Genomic DNA, 21,652 nt, shown 5'->3' on the forward strand with positions numbered 1-21,652 from the left:
ACACACACACACACACACACACACACACCAGTTAAATGGATGTTTATTCAGCCTTAACTGAAACACACAGGCCTCTTAAATTAAGCAAAAATTAAGAGAAACAGCAGTTCTTATATTAGCAAACTGGAGATTAATTTTGAGTGGTGACCAGGTAAAAGTCAGTAGAAGCCAATCTGTTAATAATTTTGCTTAATATTTGCAATTTGAAGGTGAGTTTTGTTCTTTGAGGATTATCTTCCCAATTCCAGTCTAGAGCACCATCCAAAGTTAATCTCCAGTTTTGGTAATACAATTTTCCTTCCTTGCATTCTCTGCTTACTGAAGAACCTGGATTTAGATAAGAACTCAGTTTTATATTTTCACATTGAGAGAATCAGCCATAATTAATTACAGTTGGCTCTTGGTATCTGTGGACTTGCCATCTGTGGATTCAAACATCTGTGGATGGCAAGATCACATTGTCCCCAGTGGCAACTTGTGCACATGGCTGTGCTGCCACTGGGGACAACGGGAGCTGTCCCTAATGGCAGTGTGGCCATGTGCATCTGCTGCTATTGATGACAATGGAACATGAGCATCTGAAGATTTTGGTATCCGCGAGGGAGGGTCCGGAATGGATCCCCTGAAGATACCGAGGGCCAACTGTAATTAATTATATTTATTAAAATATTTATATCACAACCTGTATAATAAACACTCAGAGTAGTGTAAAGTAAAATCAATACTAATTTAACTGCAGCTGGCAAGTGGTTAACATTTAATCTTGGAGAGACTTAAACAGATCCCAGTAAATGGAACTGGACTAGGAAAAAATAATGCTAGGTAGTGTTTTTCTTTTCTGGCGATATTGAATACTGTATATTCTATTATTATATTCAAAATATTTAAATCTTGCCTTTCTGTCGTTCTTGGACAAACTTCAAGGTGACTTGGTAAGTGAGCATGAATAATTGAGACTATTTAAAAAGCAATGATAATTTACAAAGGATTGGTGAGAAGGGGACCTCATAGTGGAAAATGTCCGCTTTCCATATCTTAGATGTGGCTGCTGCTGTGTCAACTGTTGCTCTTTGAAATTTTCTGTGGAGTGAAAATATCTCTACCCATTCCCAGTCCTTACGCAGCTATTTCTCCTGATGAAGCAGATCTGGGTTTTGCTAAAGTAAAGTAGATTTTGCACGCATAGGGATTGCTGTGTGTTACTTACATTATGTCAAAAATGCATGACTGCCTGAGACATGATCATAAAGTATCTGGATTTCAGTACTGAGAAGTAATCTGCTGAACATCTGATAAAACAGCTTAGCATGAGAATGCAATTTCAGAAGGAGACGCATTTGGGAAAAATGAAACAGGAAAAAGATTGCACTTTACACCAGTTTTGAGCATGTTGTACTTTTCATGAAATGTAGATTCTCACACCATACTCAATGGGACATGTTGTACAGGGTACGGAGGGAAGGGTGATCAGTTCTACCCTTTTCTATAGATGATGCTTCTTTGGGCAATTATTAAGCAAGAGATCATATGAAAAACAGCTGGTATGGATTTATTCCCCCTTCTCAACCCATGCTAGTGTGGATAGAGAACTGGTGAGTCCATGGATTCATGGGCTATGCACAGTACTGACAACAGCATAAATAACAAATCCACCTCCTAATGTAAGGATTCTCTGAATTACTTAACAAATGCTTCTCAATGGGTTTGTATTCCCTAAAACCTCTGTGTAGGTTCAAAGATATAGCTGTGTTAGCTTGTAGAATCATAGAGAGATCTTGTAGCACCAAGAAAAAAATTGGCAGCATGACCTTTTGTAGACTTCAGTATATTTCCTCAGATGCATGTGTTTGTACATAAACACAAAAGATAAAGACTACAAACAAAACATTTCTTGCATTACTGCTACTGAGAGTTTCAATGGATGATTTTATATTAATGGTCTACTTTCCAGATGAACTTGGTCATAATGGTTGTTCTTTGTGTTGCCTTGATCACATTGAAAATGTGGGATCAACATGTGTCCCTAGAGGAACATTTGCCAACCTGGAACCCTCCTGACATGTTGGACTTCAACCCTCATCCCCAGTCACTATTTGTCACAATGAAAAATGCCCAAATGACATGTTCTACAATGGGAAGTATCAGGATATTAAATGTGCATAAAGATAAAATTTTGAAAGTTGGGCCACTATGAATTGTACCTTTTGTTTCTGCTCTGTTGGGGGTAATGTGATGAGAGCCAAGTGTGTTCTGTTCAAATTCTCAAAAGGGACGAGGGAAGATTTTCGATGGAATTTCTTTCATCCTCAGTAATGTGCTGCTTAGTCTTTAAGGCTGTAAACTCACCAGAGTATAAGCCCCCTTGAATACAGTTGGACTTAACGTTGAGTAGATACACATAAAACTGTTCTGAATGTTTATGAAGCAGATTGTAAAAAGGGAGAGCTTTAAAGGTGAGTTAGCTATTCCTGTGTTTTGGAATATTAGCAAATAATTGGACAGCTTTTCAGTTTGGGAAGGGGTGGATGCAAGTGTTCATTAGATCTGCTGCTTCAATAGTACATTGACATTTCTCTTTTTGTAATTTTTTTGTATCTAATAATAGGTCATTTTGTGACAGAGGCACTCAAGTACATGCATGTTTTAAGATTTGAACTAGACTTGCCTCATTTTGAACGAGTTCACTTGCACACTGAGTTACTTAAGCACCAATTTCAAAAAGATATTCCTTTGTTTCTGTCCTTACTTCTTTTATAAGTCCTTTATTGCTTCCTATTACACCTAGTAAACAAGCTATTACACTTATTACAAATCTTTTGTTTTTTGTAGAGTTGTGCTGGCTTACACAATTCATTCAAGTTCTTTCTTTAGTCTCCATTTTTGGGTGAAAGGTTCAAGGAATAGTGAAACAGTAGAAACAAGAAAACAGATGCCAGCAAAAATGAAGGAGTAGGCATATGTCCAAGTGTAATCATACAACCAACCTGTAGGAAGAACACCATGGCTCAGTTACTAAGCATTAGGACTTTTGCCAAGATGAAAACTAATTTTCACTAACTAATCTTTTCGAGTATCCCATGGCATTTCTACTAGAGAGTTCACACAAACAGAAAAACTCTTATGAGTATTGCATTAGCATAATCTATTTTTAAATTACACTATTCTCTCTGGAATTTATAAAAAGTTAGTTTTTAAAATATTTTTGGCAACTTTATTGTTTTAAATTATATGTTGCACTATTTCTTTTAGTTAGCACAATTTTTTTAAATTGCCCAATCTGCCTTTTTTAAAGGATCTTCTGTCAAAGTAATCCTTCACAAACATCCTTTATCAGAGGCATGCCATTCAAGAACAAAGAAAGAACTTTTTCAGAAGTGGTGTCTCATCTCTGGAACACTTTCCTTAGCAAAGTCTGCATTGTGCCAGTGTTGTAATATACTTAGAACCAGGCAAAAATACTATTTTCTCAGGCATTTTAATCTGTTGTTAATTTTAATGTTTGTTGTTTTTGTGGCATGACACAATTGTGCACTGAAACCCTGCGTAGGATCAAAATGGATATCTCAAAATTGACTTAGGTCCAAAACACACAGCAGAAATAATACAGTTTGAGACCGCTTTAACTGCCCTGGCTCAGTGCTAGGGAATTCTGGGCACTGGTTTAATGAGACATTTAGCTTTCTCTGTCAGAGAACTCTGGTGCCACAATAAACTACAGTTCCTAGAATTTCCTAGCACTGCGCCAGGGCAGTTAAAGTGGTCTCATGCTGGATTATTTCTCCAGTGTGCTTTGGACCTTAATAGGGGAAGAGCTAATAATTAGAAGGCACATGTCTCCCTTTTCCACAAGACTGCATATGTTCACAAGAGTGATATGAATTCTTATGCCCCTCTCACAGCCTATTGGTTTAAACATTAGAGTATGAAATACTATTCTGACCACAGTTGTAGTGGGACAGTATGCTCTGTTGAGGGATATAGCCCCATAACCCTTTTTGTTAACGCTAACAATTTTCTCTACATAATATTTTCCATTTCTGCCATACTGTTTTAAAATGAACCACTAGAGGGCTCATGCCTTACCTTTTCTGCATTGGAAAGGGTATTGTATTATAAAATGGACTCCTCACCAAGGACCTGCTTCTGTTTGTATATTCATGGGGTGCTTCCATATGTCATTCACATCACAATAAAGGAGAGCATAGGATCAGTCCCAAGGTCAATTTTGTCTAGCACAATTTTCAGCACTGCCAGCCACATACTTCCTACGTACAGCCTCATTTACCTTGTGTCCTCAATGCCTAATGCATTCCTAGATATACATTTCATTAATCTATCATGGCTAATAGCTGCAGAGTGTACATATGTATGTATGTGCACTGAAATGTTGCCTGTTGACTTATGGCAATTGCATGAATTCCATAGGGTATTCTTGTGCAAGGAATACTCAGAAGTAATTTTGCCAGTTCCTTCCTTTGAATTATAGTCTATTCTCAGGCAACCTTGGTATTCCCAGGCAGTCTCCCATCCAAATACTAACCAGGCCTGACCCTGGTAAGCTTCCAAAATCAGAGGGGATCTGGCGCTTTTAGGGTATTTAGGCTGGCAAACAAGGACTAATAGTAAAATTGGGGTATAATTATCCCTCCCACACTGTACTATTCACTGTTGTTATTACCACATACTGTTCTTCTGCCTGGTGCTTTACAAAGATTGAGAGGACAGGACCCTGCCCTAAGGGAATTATGGTCTACAATATATATTAGCCAGATGGTGCTGCAGAGCTGCTACAGATTAAGTGTGTATTGTTACTTCTTAATGTTTTCTAGTGCTAGACAGCTTGTGGCAGAGGCAGGAGGAAGGCTGGATAACTTCAATACTGTCTTTATTTTCCTTTTCTCTACATCTTTGATAGGTTTCTGGTTTGTTTTGACAATAGAATTGCTTATTTCAAGGAAAGGATGCAGCTGCTATTTATGTTACCTGCAATAGGGGGTCCACTGATGACTCCAAGCCCAGCAATAAATGAAGCAAGTCCCAAAGCACTGTGGAATCTGGCGGCACCTACAAGGTCTACCTGTTGAAAGAATCAATATTTTTTCATGTTGCTATTTGCACTCTGGCCACATATCATCAGTTTTGGACACTGTATTATTTGGAAGATTAGAATTAGAATATGATTGAAATTAAAAAAAAACAATTAAAATTAATATTGAGTCTTAAGAATCAAGTAATGTTTGGCCAGTTTGTGACAATGGCCAAAGTTGTGGCAACATCTTTGGGTATGTGGAGCCTGACTATGGTTTAAGTCATCTATAGTCTGGACTGTTTCTTTGGTGTTGCACTATTGGTTTCTCCCTAGCTCAGTAGACTAAATGAAAAGCTAAACTAAGTCTTGGAAAACTACAGATGTACAAAGTGTCCATTAGCATGGAACCATCTTATATGTACCATCCTTGCCAAAAAGATTGGTCCCGACACCAAGGCAAGACAACGTCCTTAATAAAATACAGATAACAAACAGCATAATTAAGGATGATAACAAAACTAGACTACTCAAAATCTAGCTGAAGGTGATAAAAGGTATTACCTACCAAAATCATTAAGTGCAATATCAAAAAAGTACATTTCATCATTTTTTTCCAAAAAGTAGCCCAGCTTCTAACATAAAAACATTTAACATCAGTACAAAATAGTAAAAAAAGTTGTAAAGATAAGCCAAAGCCACATATATTTGTAGTTTATGCTATATGTTGGCATGTTTAGAAAATTATATTGACTAAAATGTTTTTCTTCCGACATTGCATTTGTTAATTTTTTACTTTGGGGGAAGTCGTGACCACCTGGTTTCTGTGATCCTTAACTCACCACTGATATAAGCAATTAGTATTGCTGTAAAAATGAGTCCAATGCAGATTGCCATTTAACTGTTTCTGCTTTAGAGTGGGCATCAATATTACCAGTGAAATTTACCAACATTACTTTGTAAATTTCCCAGTACAGAATGCACAGGACAAAATTGAGGGAAAGACTAGCTGAGTGGTAGAATGGTAGCAAGAATTTGGGGGGAAATTGTTAATCAACTTAGTAAAATTATTAATTCATTTGTCATTCCCCTAACACACCCAGATTCCAAAGTTCTCTTGATTAACACTGACATACATTCTACACTTTAATTAATTATTTGGTGTAGGTCAATAAATTTAATTGGGTTGAGGGTGTGGTTTTTTCCATATAGAATATGGCAGGAGGCTTCAGGGGAAGGCTTAGAATTGTAATACATCACATACTGCTGTACTGGCTGTATTGTTCTAGTGAGGCAAGAAAATGCTTAGGCCTTGCCTGAAATGGAGTAATGGAAAGTGAGTGTGCAAAGGTGAAATCTTCAGGCAGCCATTGTCCCTTCAGAATGTTAGGCCCTTTAGGGCTGAAGGCTGATGTTCTACCACAGAAAGAATAACAAGAAGAAACTGACAATGCAAATTATAACAATGTCCAAAGGGCTTAAAATACCTAGTGTACATAGTTTGGGATATATAGTTCTCTATAGCACTTTGTATTGTATATCCTACTTTTTGTAGTACTGCTGTAATGTGGTTACTGTACTTACATATAGATATATGTAGAGAGATCTTGTAGCACCTTTGAGACTAATTTAAAGAAGTTAGTAGCATGAACTTTTGTAGACTTCATTCTACTTTCTCAGATGCTTTTGGTGGAGTGGAAGCCAGAGGCAGACATATGTATGCCATAGGTATGTGAGCATCATCATATATATGGTAGAGTTGGGGTTTCATTCCTTTGGGACATTGTAATATAGTTCATTACATTGTCAGTTTCTCCCTGCTATTCTTTTTGTGTTTGTTGTGAAACCCTCCTGTTGTGTGTTTTCTGATGTTCTACCACTCCATTAGTCTGGGTAAGAGTTCTGAATTCTTTCTGGGTGACGGTTGTAAGTTTCTTTCTTTCTTTCTTTCTTTCTTTCTTTGTTTCTTTCTTTCTTTCTTATTTGAAGTGAGCTGAAGTGAGCTTCTTTATACTCATCAGCATGTTTATTGCAGGGCACTTGGAACATAAGTGAAATATTAAATTATTAAAAATTAAAGTTATTGAAATGAGAAATCTTCACCCAACTTCTATTTCCTCTTCTTATGGTTTAACCCCCTCCAGCTTTCTATCCACTTTTTCACCTATGGGTCAAAAAGTCTGGAGTTTAGAGGAGGCTTGGAGCTAGAAGATAAAAAGATATGCACTCTCACTCCTGCCTAGAATAGTGGATTTATTCAGTGCATGATCTCTTAAAGTGTAGATGAAATCAACTAAATGGGGGATCCCTGGTTATTGCCTGCAGTGGTACTGATTTTTGCAGATCACAATAAATGATTGGAAGTGGGAGGCAAAGAAAATTCACTCATTCAGTTATGTAGAAAAATATTATGTTACTCAAATGTACTCAAAACATGCCTCAATAAGAATTCTTTACCTTCAATTCACTGACTGATATTTGTATCCAGCCACTTATTTTGCACTTGCAATGGATTAGTGTCCCCAAGCCTAAATAAGCACATTATTTCTTATTAACCTTTAACATTTCTCCTATTTAGCCTTTAGTAAGCAAAGTGTTTGAAGGAGGAATGAAGTGTCCTAGGCCTGTTACAGACTGCCAAAATAAAGCTGCTTCGGGTCTCTTTGGAGGTAAGCTATTTAAATGACGCGTGGGTCCTAAGAGTCCGGAAGTCGTGCCAAAGCCACACTCCATTTCTAAGTACTGGAGTGCAGCTTTGGTGCAGCTTCTGGATTCTTAGGGTGCATGCATCATTTAAACAGCATACCTCCAAAGAGACCCGAAGAAGCTTTATTTTGGCAGTCTGTAACAGGCCCTAGTTAGCAGGAGTATGCTTTGTGTGCACACTCACACCTCAAAGATAGCCATGAAGGTAGATCTGGTTAAAAATTATTTTAACAACTCTGAATGGGAACCTTCTGAACAGTATTTTCCCCCAAATCATCTTGATAATTATAGACTGCAACTACGTATCTTTACAGAATAACATTACTATTTGCAAGCAAGCAAATTCTTGCAGTAACTGCCTGCAAAAAGGCAAGCTTCAGCATAGAACTACCAAGAACAATGTTCAAAGCCTTTAAAAAAAAGTTATATATGAGGAGGAAAGGCATCCATGTATGGAAGAGAAACTTCAAAGGTGCAAGCCACATATGGTGTTATATATAATTTTTAAACAGCATGCTTAACTTGGTCACCAGTGTTAAAATTGTGCAACTTCCTTTTTGTTTTTTTCTTCTTTCTTTTTTCTTTTATCTTTTGCTCATATTTAGGTAAGACAGTGGGAGTAACTTATCAGTGACTGACTAAACTGGATGAGGGCTGGTAAGATGGAATTCCATCCATACAAGATTGAGGTACTCTTACTGAAATGTTCATCAATCTGAGACAGTGGTGTTCAAGCTGTGTTGAGGGGCGCTGAACTCACCCTAAAGGGATTAGATTGGTAGCTTGGAAAGTGCTTGTCCACTGTTGTCATTAAAGCTACATACAGCCTCTGTGACCTGGAGAGCCTTTTATGAGGTTCACATTGATATAGTAACTGCATCTTTGCCTGACTGGAGATAGCCTTGCTTATGCTACCCATATCATATGCTAGTAATCTCCTATTCAGATATTGTAATGCAATTGATCCCAAATGTTCAATGTGTCTAAAATAGTACAGCAAGACATAAACAAGACTTAAGGAGGCCTGGACAATTGAATCACATCACTGCTTTGTTATTTATGATTACCTCTCAATCTGTACATACACAGACCTAGTGATCTTCTTCAGTTGCCTGTTTTCAGTTGTTCCAGCCAGCTGAGGTGCAAAGAATAGCTATTAAGGCATTCTAGAGAGCCAGCATGGTGTAGCACTTTCAGGGTTGGACTACGATTCTGGAGATGAGGGTTAGATTCTCAGCTTAGCCATGAAACCCATTGAGTGACCTTGGCCAGGTCATGCACTTAGCCTCTGAGGAAGGGAATAGCAAACCTCCTCTGAACAAAACTTACCAAGAGAACTCTATAATAGGGTCACCATAATTTGAAAACAATTTGAAGACACAGAACAAAGGGCATTCTGTGTGGTAACTCCTTCTCATGAAATGCAGTGTGACTGACTAGATGGGGCTCCCTCCACTTTTAAATGTCTGAAATATAAACATTTGATTATACTATTTTGCAGGGAAAATAGCAGCTGGACCCCAATCCAGAACAAGGCAATGGCTGCTTTTTTGTGAAAATCCATGCCTCCAGTTTAATTGTGCTGTTTGAAAAAAATGTGCATTATGTCATATACATTTTCACCTTGAGACAGTACAGAAAAGATGTTTTGAATACTGCAGATGAAAAACTGTTGACTCAAAATTGATTGATGGCAGTGAAATATGTTTTCACTGTATCTGTGCGATTCTCTTTCTTACATTCCAGTAAATGAACAGGACCTGAAGGTGTCATCTTTGAAGCATTTATTTTCCAGTTGTTTAATTTTCCATGTACCAAAGCAAATGACTTAAAAAAAATACCTTGCACGCTTTAAAAAAAGGTTGCGTTTGAGACTCTGCCTGTTGGTTAAGTGGTGCTTCACTGTTAACTTTGATAACTTTCATTCCTATTTCCCCCTACTTACCAATACAGGAAGTAACAAGGCCAGGTATCCACCACTGAAAATGGCAAAGAATACAGAGTAAGTTGTAAGCAATGGGAAGGTTGTGGCCAGAGGACCCATCAGGTTAGTGACACCACAAAGTATGAGGTATGTTTTATGGTAATGATACTTCTTGATCCAGTGTTGATCTGCAATCCAGCCAGAGAGCAATAGGCTGATTGTCTCTATTATTCCTAGAGGGAGACGAGGGGAAATGAACAAATGGTCAAACATAATCATTGAAGAATCTTTAAAAATCATGCATAAGATTAGAAGGCAAAAGAATAGCCACTTATTTTAAATTGTTAAAAGCACATACTTTATACAAGGGCTCTAAGGCTAATATAAAAATTCAGAAAGGACTGCACATCTAAAAAGTACTTGAGGGAACGCCTTCTTCCCTATTGTCCGTCCCGCACATTAAGGTCCTCTGGAAGAAATCTATTACAGCCAAAAAAATCTAGGCTAACATCAGTTTCCCAGAGGGCCTTTTCTATTACTGCTCCAAAGCAATGGAATGACCTGCCAGAGGAGATCTGTCACATTCCTACTCTGACAGTTTTTAAGAAAGCACTCAGGACGGATCTCTTCTGGCAGGCCTTTCCAACTTAGTCACCCTCCCCAGATATAGAGATATTTCTCCCCTCATCTGTCTATTCTTCCCCGCCTATCTTTCTGCCTATTTTTTGTTTAATGTTTTTAATCTCTTTAATGTTGTTAATGTTTTTATACTATTACTGTTTAATTCTGTTTTAGTACTGGGAATGGGGGGGGTAGGTCTAGGGTTTGATTTTTTTAAAAAACTCTATTGTAATTTGATGTATTTTACTGTTGTAACCCACCTGGATTCTTCGTGATTGGGCAGGCTAGAAATAAATATTATTATTATTATTATTATTATTATTATTATTATTATTAATCTTTTAACAATCAGCATTTCTTGTTGAGAACTAATTCATTGAAAAGAAAGAGAGACATATGCTAAATATGCCTGTCCTTGTCAAGATTGCTTTGTCAGAAGGATCCTCTTAGATTGCCAGTACATTAATGATAAAGAGATTGCTTTTTGTGAATCTAGGGTGTTTTTTGCAAATGAAACAACAAAACACTTCAAGTAATTTTCAGAGCTCTCTGCTACTTCTAAAACTCATTCATAAACACATCAGTGGGTCACAACACTTTGTGTTTATTCAGGACTGATTTGTTGGTCTTACTAGACTGGAAGGTTGCACATTGTATTTCATCACTGCTAGTTGCCAGTGTCAGCAGGCTGGTGATCTACATACAAAAGTCTAATTGCCAGATCACTATACAATATTTGGAAAACATGTAGTGATCTCCTAGTAAAAGACACCCAGATACCTGACTGATCTTTTTTGTAGCCCAGTGATAGCTCAGTGGTAGAGCTTGCAGTCTGGATTCAGAAGAAAGAATTTCCCTTGAAATTTTGGAGAATCACTACTAGTCGGTGACAACAGTATGAGGCAAGTTGGACAAACTTCATATAAAGCAGCTTCCTCACTTATTTTCTTCAACAGAAAATTAAATTGGCTGTAATCTGACAAATTTGTTTATGTATATGTAAACGTTTGTTGTTCTTTTAAACTAGTTAATATAGTAATGGAAGCCATATGGTGCTGCACAAAACTATAAAAGACAAACTTCATGTGCAGTTAGGTTTAATTTTTGTCTTTTGCAGGGGTAAGAAGCAAACCCCTCGGTTGCCTGTGTGTAGCCTGGTGCGCAAAGTGGAAGACGGTGGCCATTCCCCATTATCTTCAGTTGTAGACTGTTTCCTTATTCTTCAGGATTATTGGAGAGCTGTTTTATTAAATGCAATCAGAATGAAGAACCAAGGTTTCATCTCTGGCTTCCAGTTCCACAAGTTGCCTATTGGTAAGTCCCAGTTGCCCCGCACCTGCTGATCCCTTCTTAGACTGCTCTTGCCTTTGAGCTGGTAACTGGTAGAGCAGGGGAGAGCATTCATTCTAAGGGGTGGGGGATTGGATTTCATCTTGGGGCCTTCTTTTGTTGATCCCTATTTAGCAATGTTTTTTGAATTATTAAATGAAAATCTAAAGAGTTAATTAAAATTAACAGATTTGCTTAATAAAGTCATTTGTTATTATTGGAATTTGTGTCTTACTTTATAATAAACAACGAAGTAAAGTAAGAAGTAATCTTACTGAAAACTGATATAAATACAAGAATGTCTTTTTCAGTTCTATATCCTTTTAAAGATGGTCTGACACAACTATACATACTAGTTAACATATGGACACATCTATGTGACAAAGAAATAGAGCATATTCTGTATTATAATTGTTAAAATCTTTCCTAATATTGTTGATGGTTGCATCACATCAAAGACTGATGTTTCCAATAAACTGTCCAATAATCCAGAATTAGTTTATTTTTATCAACATTCTACTCCGAACGAAGATGTGTACCTTCTATATATCCATGTAGAAGGGGAGAATGCCCACAGTCCCATCCCCCATAGCATCACAAAATTCATGCATTATTATAAGACATTGGCACAGTCAACAGTCGGATATCACATCCTCATTCCACAAAACCTTTTCAAGATTTAGGGAAAGAATTTAAAAAAAAATTGGCATGGTTATACAGTTATCAACAAACTTTTTCAATGCCATATCTGTGACATTTTATATAAAATGGTATAAGGATAAAATATGTAAAAACAGTAAGATGATGGCTCATTATGGCCAAACTCTAAAGCATTCTTACTTCATCTGTATTAAAAAGTTTTTACGGCAGATAATTGCAGCTGCAAAGAACTTGGCAACTTTTATAGCTACCAGTTCCTTGCGGTCTGAAAGAAGATAATGTACATAAAATTGCTCATTTCTGCCAGGTAGGTGTTGTAAAAGAGGGTGTGTGTGTGTGTGTGTGTGTGTGTGTGTGTGTGTGTGGCACGAGATTCTATATAAAGGGGACATTGAAAAAGAACATGAGCAATTGACTCAACCACCTCAAAGCCGTAAGGGCATAGTCTGCACTGATACGGTATCTTTTTATATTTGCCTTCAACTACGGCTTTTAGCAGTACACTTGATGTTATATGTTTTGTATTCTTGCTATATTTTGGTGCTGGCCATGTGCCGTAAATAAATTCATTCATTCAATTTATTTTTCCTCAGTGCCATGTCTGCTGTTTGCAGTTGTTTGACCATTTTTATATTAAAATGATATTCTTGGCCACAAGTATTTTCATGTCAGACATCCAATTACTAGGTTTCTGGATTTCTTTTGATATTGTGATCCATATATATAAAAGCTTATACAGGTTGAGGCTTCCTGAATTTTGGGGGATTTTGGAATATTTGCATGTACATAATGATATATCTTGGAAATGAAACCTAAGTCTAAACATGAAATTCATTTCTGTTTTGTATACACCTTATATATATAGCCTGAATATAACACTATACACAATAGTTTTAATATTGTGCACAAAACAAGGTTTGTGTACATTGAACCATAAGAAAGCAAAGGTGTGCCACTACCTCAGCCACCCATGTGGACAATGTTGGATTTTGGAATTCTGGATAAGTGAAACTCAACCAGTAGTACAAAAATTCTAAACTGCTTGTTCTCCCTATCCCCAAAGATTTGTTTAGTATGAAAATCATAATGAAGACAGTTCAAAGCCAAAGGATCACATTTTTCTTACCAGCTACTGTAATGATATAAGCAGTGTCCATTGGGTCTATTCCCAAAGTTTTTGCTCTGGCTGCAAGGTGGAAGGTGGGGATTACATAGGCAAGTTGGCTGAATAGAAAGGACCATGCAAAAATGTAGAAGAAAGGGTTTTTCAGGTGGGAAAAATCAAGTGGACACCTCTTGCTGGGAAAAGATGTGAAAAGCTGTGACTTGACATTTTCTTCCTTGTTTGGAAAGAAGTTTTGACTATTAGCGTGGCTGTCATTGTCATTTTGGTGGGTGCCCAGGAGGTGAGCTTTTACTTGCATGTCAAACTGCTTGTGGATTACAGGGGCTAATTGTGCTTCAGCCTGTTCTGGATTGCTTTTACTTTCACATTCATGATTGGAAGAAGCCACCATGTCCACTTCTGTGATGCAGTTTTCATCCAGGGTGTCTTTCAGTGTTTCTGGAAACTTAGAGTGTAGAGATACTAGATTGCCTTCATTTTTTGTTCCCACATCTTTCATCCTCTTATCATTAACTGGTTGTAGTAACATGCTGGAAGGCACAAGGTTCAACATCATACCGCCGTATATCAATAGGGCACCTGAGGGAAAGAAAAGAGACTAAGGTGTGATTTCTCCCCCCCCCCTCCATTCTCATAACAGATTAACCAGATTAATAGAAATGTAGCTATTGCAGTAGGGCTGTTTGCTTCCTGGAAAAGGGGGGTCATTTAGGGCAACTGAATATTCTAACCAGCTCTCAATGCAATAGCAATAGCAGCTTCATTTATATATCACTTCATACCACCTGAGCAATCTCTAAGCGGTTTACAACTGTAAGCTATTGCCCCCAACAAGCTGGGTACTCATTTTAGTGACCTCAGAAGGATGCAAGCCTGACTCAGGCTTGAGCCCTTGGCTGGTATTGAACTCGCAACCTTGTGATTTGTGAGTGAGTGGCTGCAGTACAGGCATTTAACCACTGCGCTACCAGAGCTCTGTTGTTGATTGAAGTAGCAGCAAAGCATTTGTTCTTGTTAAAAGAATAGCAGCAACATTGGAAAATTTTCTACCTTCTTGTCATATAATAGTCTTCAGGGGTAACCGTTTTAGTTGTACAGAAAAATACAACAAATTCCAAAATCTACATAAGAACGATAACTTTATTGGCTAATTGAAATGGAGCGTCACTGGTTTCTTCATCAAAGATGTTAAAAATCATACAGAAGAAAAAGCGAATATATTACTCATAGACAGTCCTTGTTATCCACTGCAGTTTGGTTCCAGGAACCCCCGTGGGTAACAAAATTCGTGGATGCTCAAGTCCCATTAAATATACTAGCATAGCAAAAATGGTGTCCCTTATATAAAATTACAAAATCAAGCTTGGCTATTTGAAATGTATACTTTTTGAAATAATATTTTCAAGCCGTGGATGCTTGAATCCGTAGATAAAAAATCCGTTGATAAGGAGGGCAGACTGTATTCTAACACAGATGTTACTCTGTTGTTAGTTAAGATGGTATTGAGGGATTTCAGTGCTGCGAGTAGAGGCTACTCCTTGTTCATATGAGGACCAGGAACAAAGGGCAATAAAAGACAGGTAATAACATTTCAACTCCATTAGCAATAGAAAAGTAACTTCCCTTGTGATCCAGCTGTCCCTGTCTTATGCAAAGTTAACTGTTCTTAAGCACAGATGTTTAGGTGATGCATAGATAAAACTTGTCAAATGCAGTCCAGTTGAAAGGGTTTTACCTTTATTGCGGGTAAAAGCCTCAAAGAATTAAGTCCAAGTCCTCATATTAAAAGTTTCCCCTCTTGTAGGAAACATCAGTATTGATACTGATTTTAGAATTCAAAATTTGAAGGAGGAGTTGGTTACTGTTTCACTCTTGAAATAATTGTTTTGGGTTTAACATCAACCCATAGTAGTTAACTGTAACTATTGATTAACAGTTTTGAAGAAAACATCTTAACTAAATAATTGACATTTACTGTTGAGACATTTCAGAGAAAATGGAAAAAATAAAATAAATCAAAAGCTAAAAAGCCAAGAAACATGTTGTGGCCCTGGTTGATTTGACAGTCAAAATCAGGGGTAGGCAACCCTTTTGAGCTGGGGGCTGGGTTACTGTCTCTCAGACAACTGGGGGGCCGAAGCCAAAAAATACATAATTAAATAATTTTTTAAAAATTAAATAAATAAATAAACCGGGACAAATGTAGGACAAAATTTTCAAATGGAGGGAACTTTTAAAATAAAAAATGGAGGACACGTGAAAAAATTTGCTGATTTTAAAAAAAATGTTAAGATAAATGCATGTTTCTGAGGCTTCTATAGACAATTGCCCCACCATGCCTCTTGTGCGAGACGCCAGAGGCCCCAGCAGCAATCGGCAGCAGGACCAGGCTGGGGCCGGTCCCAAGGCCTTGCTGGGCCCATCCGGCCCGCGGGCCGCAGGTTGCCTACCCCTGGTCAAAATGAAATCTGAAAAGTGAAAGTTACTAACCTTGCCAACCATATGTTTGGATCAGAAGTTGAACAAATGGTGCCAACACAACACTCAGTCCCATTCCTGAACGGCCAATTGCATTGGCTAGAGCCAGACGTTTCTTGAAGTACTTAACAGTCATCACTGCTGCAATCTGATACAAGCAAGCAAAACCTAATCCTAAAACAACAAAATACAGTGATTATGAACTGAATTTTGTTTGAGTGAGTTTTAAAAATTCAGTTGAAATAGTTTTGATTGTTTAAAAGCAGCAGTACATGAATTAAAGCTAACCCAAAATGAATGATCCCAGGTGTCACTGTTGGAAGCAAGCTGAGCTGTGAAATAATAACAATCGGTTAACTTCCTTTAACTGTGATTTTATTTATATAATTATATATGAACAGTTGTATAATTAAGGCAGTGCAAATCAAACATATATGAACAGTTATATAAGTAAGGGATTTAGAGACCACAACTCAGCGATAGAGCAGGTATTTGACATCTTGAAAGTCCCTGGTTTTGTACTTGATGTCCCTGTTTAAAAGAATAATATAACAGGTAATGGGAGAGATCCATGCTTGAGAAACTGGAGAGCCACTGTGAGTCTGAGCAAAGAAGATGTTATTGGCCTAGGTGGACAAACAGTCTGAGCTGGTATAAGGCAGCTTCTTAAATTGAAAGATCAGGTAAAGTTAGGAACATATTGTAAATGAATGGCTAGATAATGGAAGAAAAACTGTTCCTTTGTTTCACTTTTTTATCTCTAGTACATGTTTTAAATTTGAAAAGTAAGAAAGATTATTGTGAAATTATATGTTAGAGAATGTTTTTAAATTGTAAATAAAACAAAAATTATTTTAAAAAGAAAAGAAAAGTAATCCTAAATAGCTTTAGGACAATGAGGAAAAGAATTCTAGAGCTTTTCATCGCCTTGTCCAGGTAAACAACTGTGTGTGTATATATATGTGTGAGTGAGAGAGACAATAGCTCCATGTTTGTCCTAATGAGGAGTGCGGGAGGAAAATGTGGCACTGTTGCCTAAGGGTGGCCCCTGCCCAACAACTAGAATTCTCCCTGTATTGAGTTTTAAAATGTATGTTTCTCTAATTTTGCCCAGTATTTCATCAGTGCCAGTACAAGGAAAACATAATCTTCTCTTTAGAGAAGTTGTTTGCAAAAGCCAAACCGCCACCTGCCATCTAGTCGATTAAGATGGTATACAGGTTATCTGTGTTCTCAGTAGGTACGGCATATTGACAGGGCACACTTACCTGCTAGGAATCCCATAGTTGCACAGAGGAAAGAAATGCTTGTGGCCAATGTGCTAGTAAGACAGCCAGCACCAACCAGACATGCTCCGATCAAAGCCGTTGTCCGTTCCCCTAGCATTTGACATACTGTGGTTACCAGTGGTGCTGAAACAGAGGTGATGTCTTGAGTTCTAGAATACTGATCACAATATTGTGATCACTATATTGCACTCACCCCAAAGAAGAATTATCTAGAAAATGCTACATTGTGGAAACTGATCACATTAAATTTTATGTGTTACCTGTTTTCCATCACACCAAATTTGAGGACAAGCTAGATGTCACTTGAATAATTTTATTCTTCTTATACTAATGTATGTGCAGGGAGCCTAATCTAGCTGAAAAACCAAGCAGGGGGAAAACAAACTATTTGTCCACCAACCCCACTATGATCCTGAACTGGTGTGCCTGCTATATTTTATTTCCAAAAACAGTATCGCTATGTCATAGGAAGCCCTGACCTCAATCAGGTGAGCCCAAGGGTTAAAGGCCCCATACCCATACAGTCCTCCCCTGTAATACAAGGGTCTTGATTTGTACCCCAGTGGATTTATGGCCATAAGATCCCAGTTCGGTTTAGGATTGCTGTATAGATAGGCGAATGAAGTAGCCATTCATACTAGCTAAAAATATTTCAGGACTAACATTTCTCAAAAGAAGAATTTCATGGCCTGAGTTGTGCTATTTCTGCAGCAGCAGTTTAGGTGAATATATTTGTGCAAACCTGCTAGAAATCGAAGAGAAGACATAATAGCGCCAATCCAGGTGACATGTTCAGAAGAGCCACCAATATCTTCTTGAAAGGCCACAAAGAAAATTGCAAAGTTTTTCAGTGTTCCCATTACAGTTATATTTACCTTTCAAAAATAAAACATATCAGTAAAATATTAGTTGAAACATAAAATGGGGTGTTTCTAGATTGCAGAACATGTAAAACAGACTGGTCCTGTCATGCAGAACAGCAATTTATGATCTTAACATAATGGGAGGAAGAGGGGCAGTAGATGCTTCCATAGGTATTTGAAAGAGTTTTGAACAGTCATATTTGGGATGAACCTGTGGGTCTCTCCCAGTCCAAAGATTAGAGGAAGAGAAATAATGCCTAAGGAGGAAGAGAAATAATAGGGATAAGAGGTTTGTAGGAGCTATTTAAATACCTCAAGGGGCTGCCACAGACGTGAGTGCAGGTTTGTTCACTGCTGCCTCGGGGGGTAGAACTAGGACTAATTGTTTTAAGTTACAGCTGGGTAGATCTCAGTTGAATATTAGGAGGAACGTCTTGACAGTGAAAGCAGTTTAGCAATAGAACCAATTGCCTAGAGAGGCAGTGGGATCTCTGGATGTCTATTACTGGGGATATTCTAGCTGAAGGTCCTTTATTGAGCAGTGAGGTTTTTTATTTTATTTTATACCCCGCTTGTCATTAAAAAGACAATCGAGGTGGCTTACAATTAAAAGAATCCATACAAGAACCCAATATCCCAGTTTTTCCCTCCCTCCCCAGTGTGATTCCAGGTTTGTCACAGTTGAATTCTTGAAGGGATTGTACAGAGACAGGAAAGTTAATGTGAAACAGATAACACATTTTAGTTAATTGTTAATATGGTTTTAAAAAACCTAATTCAATTATACAAATGCAATGATAGTTGTATCTGTTGACCTTAAATTCCAGAGTCCATATTGTGGTCATACCTTTATTAAGCCTTCCAAAACCACACAAATATCTCAGTGGTTTCGGGTTCAACCAGAGTGTCTTCCTCAAGCTAAGATACTTAAAAGCATCATGGTGAGGGTGTTTGATGTGGAATGATGCTGCTAAAGTTACTCAGACTGAATCTGTTGGTTAGTCCAAGTGAAAGTAGTCACGTTGAAGGGTGAGTCAACTCATAAATCCATGAGAACAATGCTCAGCTTATTGGCTCTAGTTTGTTTCTGTTTTAACATGGCAGTTTAATTCTTGAATTTGTTTCATGTTGAAATTCCTTTTATTAAAAGATAAACTTGAATAAGTTGTACCAGCTTGTTGGCCGACTGATGGATCCACCTAATTTATTTTGATTGATGGTAATTCATTGGTTCCTTCCCTCATTGAGTTTGTGACATGATGGATTAGGGGGGGGGAGGGGGGGGAATACATTTATGTGCTTCCTTTCCGTCTGTGGAATTCAGTGTAGTGCAGTTTCTAAACTAGAAAACTTCAAGGAATGTAACTAAAAGCCATTTTACATGCCATGCGGGACAACAGTTTGTTTGTTGTCAGTATATCTTAGACTTATCGCTGCTTCACAAATGTATCTGTATATGTTTGTTCCATCTGTAATCTAGATTTTTAGATATGTACTTAATATCTTGGGTGAATCTATTTTAAACCAGAAAAAATCTAAATGGTAGCTCTGAAGTTCTTGAGCAACCTGAAAAGTGTTCCTCAGGCCCACAAGTTATCCATGAAATCTCAGCCACTTACTAATATACAGCTCATGCTTCTGCCTTTTTGTCATATAGACTTGAGTTGTAACTAATCAGTGGGTGTAATTGACTTTACAAACATGGCCTGCAAACATTCCCTTATCTACACAGCATTTACAGGTATAGCACCCTATACCTATGCTATAAAGGGAAAATGGCATTTCTATTGACTCTGACTTATGGCTACCCTAATATAGAGGGGTTTTTGGCAAGATTTATCCAGACATTTACCATTGCCTTATTGTTGAGGCAAAGAAAATATAAATTGCCCAAGGTCACCCAGTTTGCTTCCATGGCTGAGAGGAGATTCAAACTGGTCTCCTAGTCCTTGGCCAATACTTAAAACAAGTACATAACACTGGCCCTAAATTAAAAACCCACCTTTCTGCACTGTTGTCTTTGTATTAGTGATGAAATGAAGTGAGACTGGAATAAATTTTAAGACCACAACATGCTCTATGATTTATCCCATTTCTTACTTACCAGAAAAAAGTTAAACACAATCAGCCATCCCCACCCTCCATCAGGAACTTCTGTATGATCAGAATCTTTGTTATTAGGTGGGCCTCTTCCTTTTTCATTCTTGCTGCACATCTTGAGCTGTACATAGCACTGTCAAAGTCCTCTTGTCACTCTGAAGGTATTAGTTCTCAATACAGACAGCCTCTTAAAACAGGCTACTTTATATTAACTGCAGCTGTTTTGACTTAACCATTAACCACATTTTTTTAAAGAATAAAAGCATGGCCCTTCTGACTAGAATGAATCTCTTAATTGCTGTCTCACTGGTTATTCTGTAATGGTGTTACACCGATATGAAAACATTACGAACCAATACTGACCCTTCTACAGCATAATACCCTTCCCAATGTTCTTGCTTGATGAAGAGCATTTAAGATAACACCCTTCCACCCCAGATATCTGCTTGCCATTGGACACAATTTTTTTCAGAAGAGGATATTGTGTGTTGATATTTGTAGTACCTGTTGCTGTTTCATTTTATTCTGTTTCACTATTTTCCCTATACAGCTGTCTCAGCCTTCCTATTTCTCTTAATAGCTGAGGAGAGGAGAAAGGCTGGATGTGATGGAAAAGACCTATTTTGATCCATTTCTTAAATAATTTTTTTATTATGCTTGCAACTTTGGGGGCCATAAGGAAAATATAAGAAATTAGCAGGTATATAAATTCGGATATAAATCAAGGTTTTTGAGAAGTGGGTATGCAAGTCGAGTATTTCTAATGAGAAGGCTACTTGTGTATTATCATGAAAGACACTTCACCATTTTCAATAATTCAAACAAGGTTAACAATAGATGCTAGGAAGGAGAAAACCAGAGATCACAATCTGAGGTATGTCAGATATTAATGCATTTTTAATGGGTACAAATATGATTTATTGTAACGTAATTGCTAGATTTTCATTGATACGTAAGAAAACTCATTTTAAGAGGCCAGATCACAAAATAAGCATCCCAGGCCAAATCTTGCACCCTTCTCTTACCATAGTATCCTCAGTGTGTCTTTAAAATCTAGTTACAATACATACGTGGCTATCTTGCTGTGTTTTACTGAAGGATTTTTTTCCCAAAAAATGAACACTTCTCCATAATTAAAATGTTACACTTGAGACAGAATTATGGCGACAGCAAAACCTTGCTTCCACATCTTGACAATAGGAATGCTTGCAGTATTCGTGTCCTGCTTTCATACCCATCTTAACCAGTGATGTGTGTTTAGGTAGTGTTCAGTACTTCTGGTTCTAATAATGCTAACCTGGAATGTTTTCATTATTCAGGGACAGGATGTTCCACAATTTTTCTTTCTTTTTAACACTTATATCATTTACGTTTGCACTAAATTTCTATTGAACATCCAATATTTGAATAACTCCAGTAAACAATCCACAAAAAAGTGATTTTGGTTTATTTTGCTGTACAGTCAACACAGCTAGCCCTGAATATGTTTCCAATAAAAAATGTTTCTGAAGTAGAGATCAGGTGCAAAGA

The 21,652-nt window shown here is 37.5% G+C and overlaps 1 protein-coding gene and 1 long non-coding RNA gene across 4 annotated transcripts; one reads left to right on the top strand and one right to left on the bottom strand.

Moving 5' to 3' along the window:
- Nucleotides 1-2,675: 2,675 nt before the first annotated feature.
- SLC16A4 (solute carrier family 16 member 4) lies at nt 2,676-20,534 on the bottom strand. 3 transcript variants are annotated; one of them, XM_042462669.1, is made up of 9 exons: nt 20,127-20,534; nt 17,902-18,034; nt 17,139-17,282; nt 15,883-16,044; nt 13,393-13,971; nt 9,678-9,889; nt 4,984-5,077; nt 4,084-4,165; nt 2,879-2,984 (listed from the first exon to the last, which is right to left on the bottom strand). In XM_042462669.1, the coding sequence occupies exons 1-9, from the start codon at nt 20,235-20,237 to the stop codon at nt 2,972-2,974; spliced, it is 1,530 nt and encodes a 509-aa protein (XP_042318603.1). In that variant the 5' UTR covers nt 20,238-20,534; the 3' UTR covers nt 2,879-2,971. The 3 variants fall into 3 exon arrangements, with proteins under 3 accessions (XP_042318602.1, XP_042318601.1, XP_042318603.1); XM_042462668.1 differs by lacking the exon at nt 4,084-4,165 and having other exon boundaries at nt 2,676-2,984; nt 17,139-17,249; XM_042462667.1 differs by lacking the exon at nt 4,084-4,165 and having other exon boundaries at nt 2,676-2,984.
- Nucleotides 3,734-11,823, top strand: LOC121928240. Its single transcript, XR_006103466.1, has 3 exons — nt 3,734-5,071; nt 8,338-9,779; nt 11,078-11,823. It is a non-coding gene; the product is annotated as an uncharacterized LOC121928240 (long non-coding RNA).
- Nucleotides 20,535-21,652: the final 1,118 nt, after the last annotated feature.

This window comes from Sceloporus undulatus, chromosome 4 (assembly GCF_019175285.1).
Source record: "Sceloporus undulatus isolate JIND9_A2432 ecotype Alabama chromosome 4, SceUnd_v1.1, whole genome shotgun sequence".
Lineage (NCBI taxonomy): Eukaryota > Metazoa > Chordata > Lepidosauria > Squamata > Phrynosomatidae > Sceloporus > Sceloporus undulatus.

Coding starts and splice junctions, on each gene's coding strand:
- SLC16A4 (XM_042462667.1), bottom strand. CDS start 20,237: ATGTGCAGCAAGAATGAAAAAGGAAGAGGCCCACCTAATAACAAAGAT. Junction 17,283..17,901: donor TTCTCTTCGATTTCTAGCAG/GTTTGCACAAAT, acceptor CCTCTGTTTCAG/CACCACTGGTAACCACAGTA. Junction 13,972..15,882: donor CCAAACATATGGTTGGCAAG/GTTAGTAACTTT, acceptor TCTTTCCCTCAG/GTGCCCTATTGATATACGGC.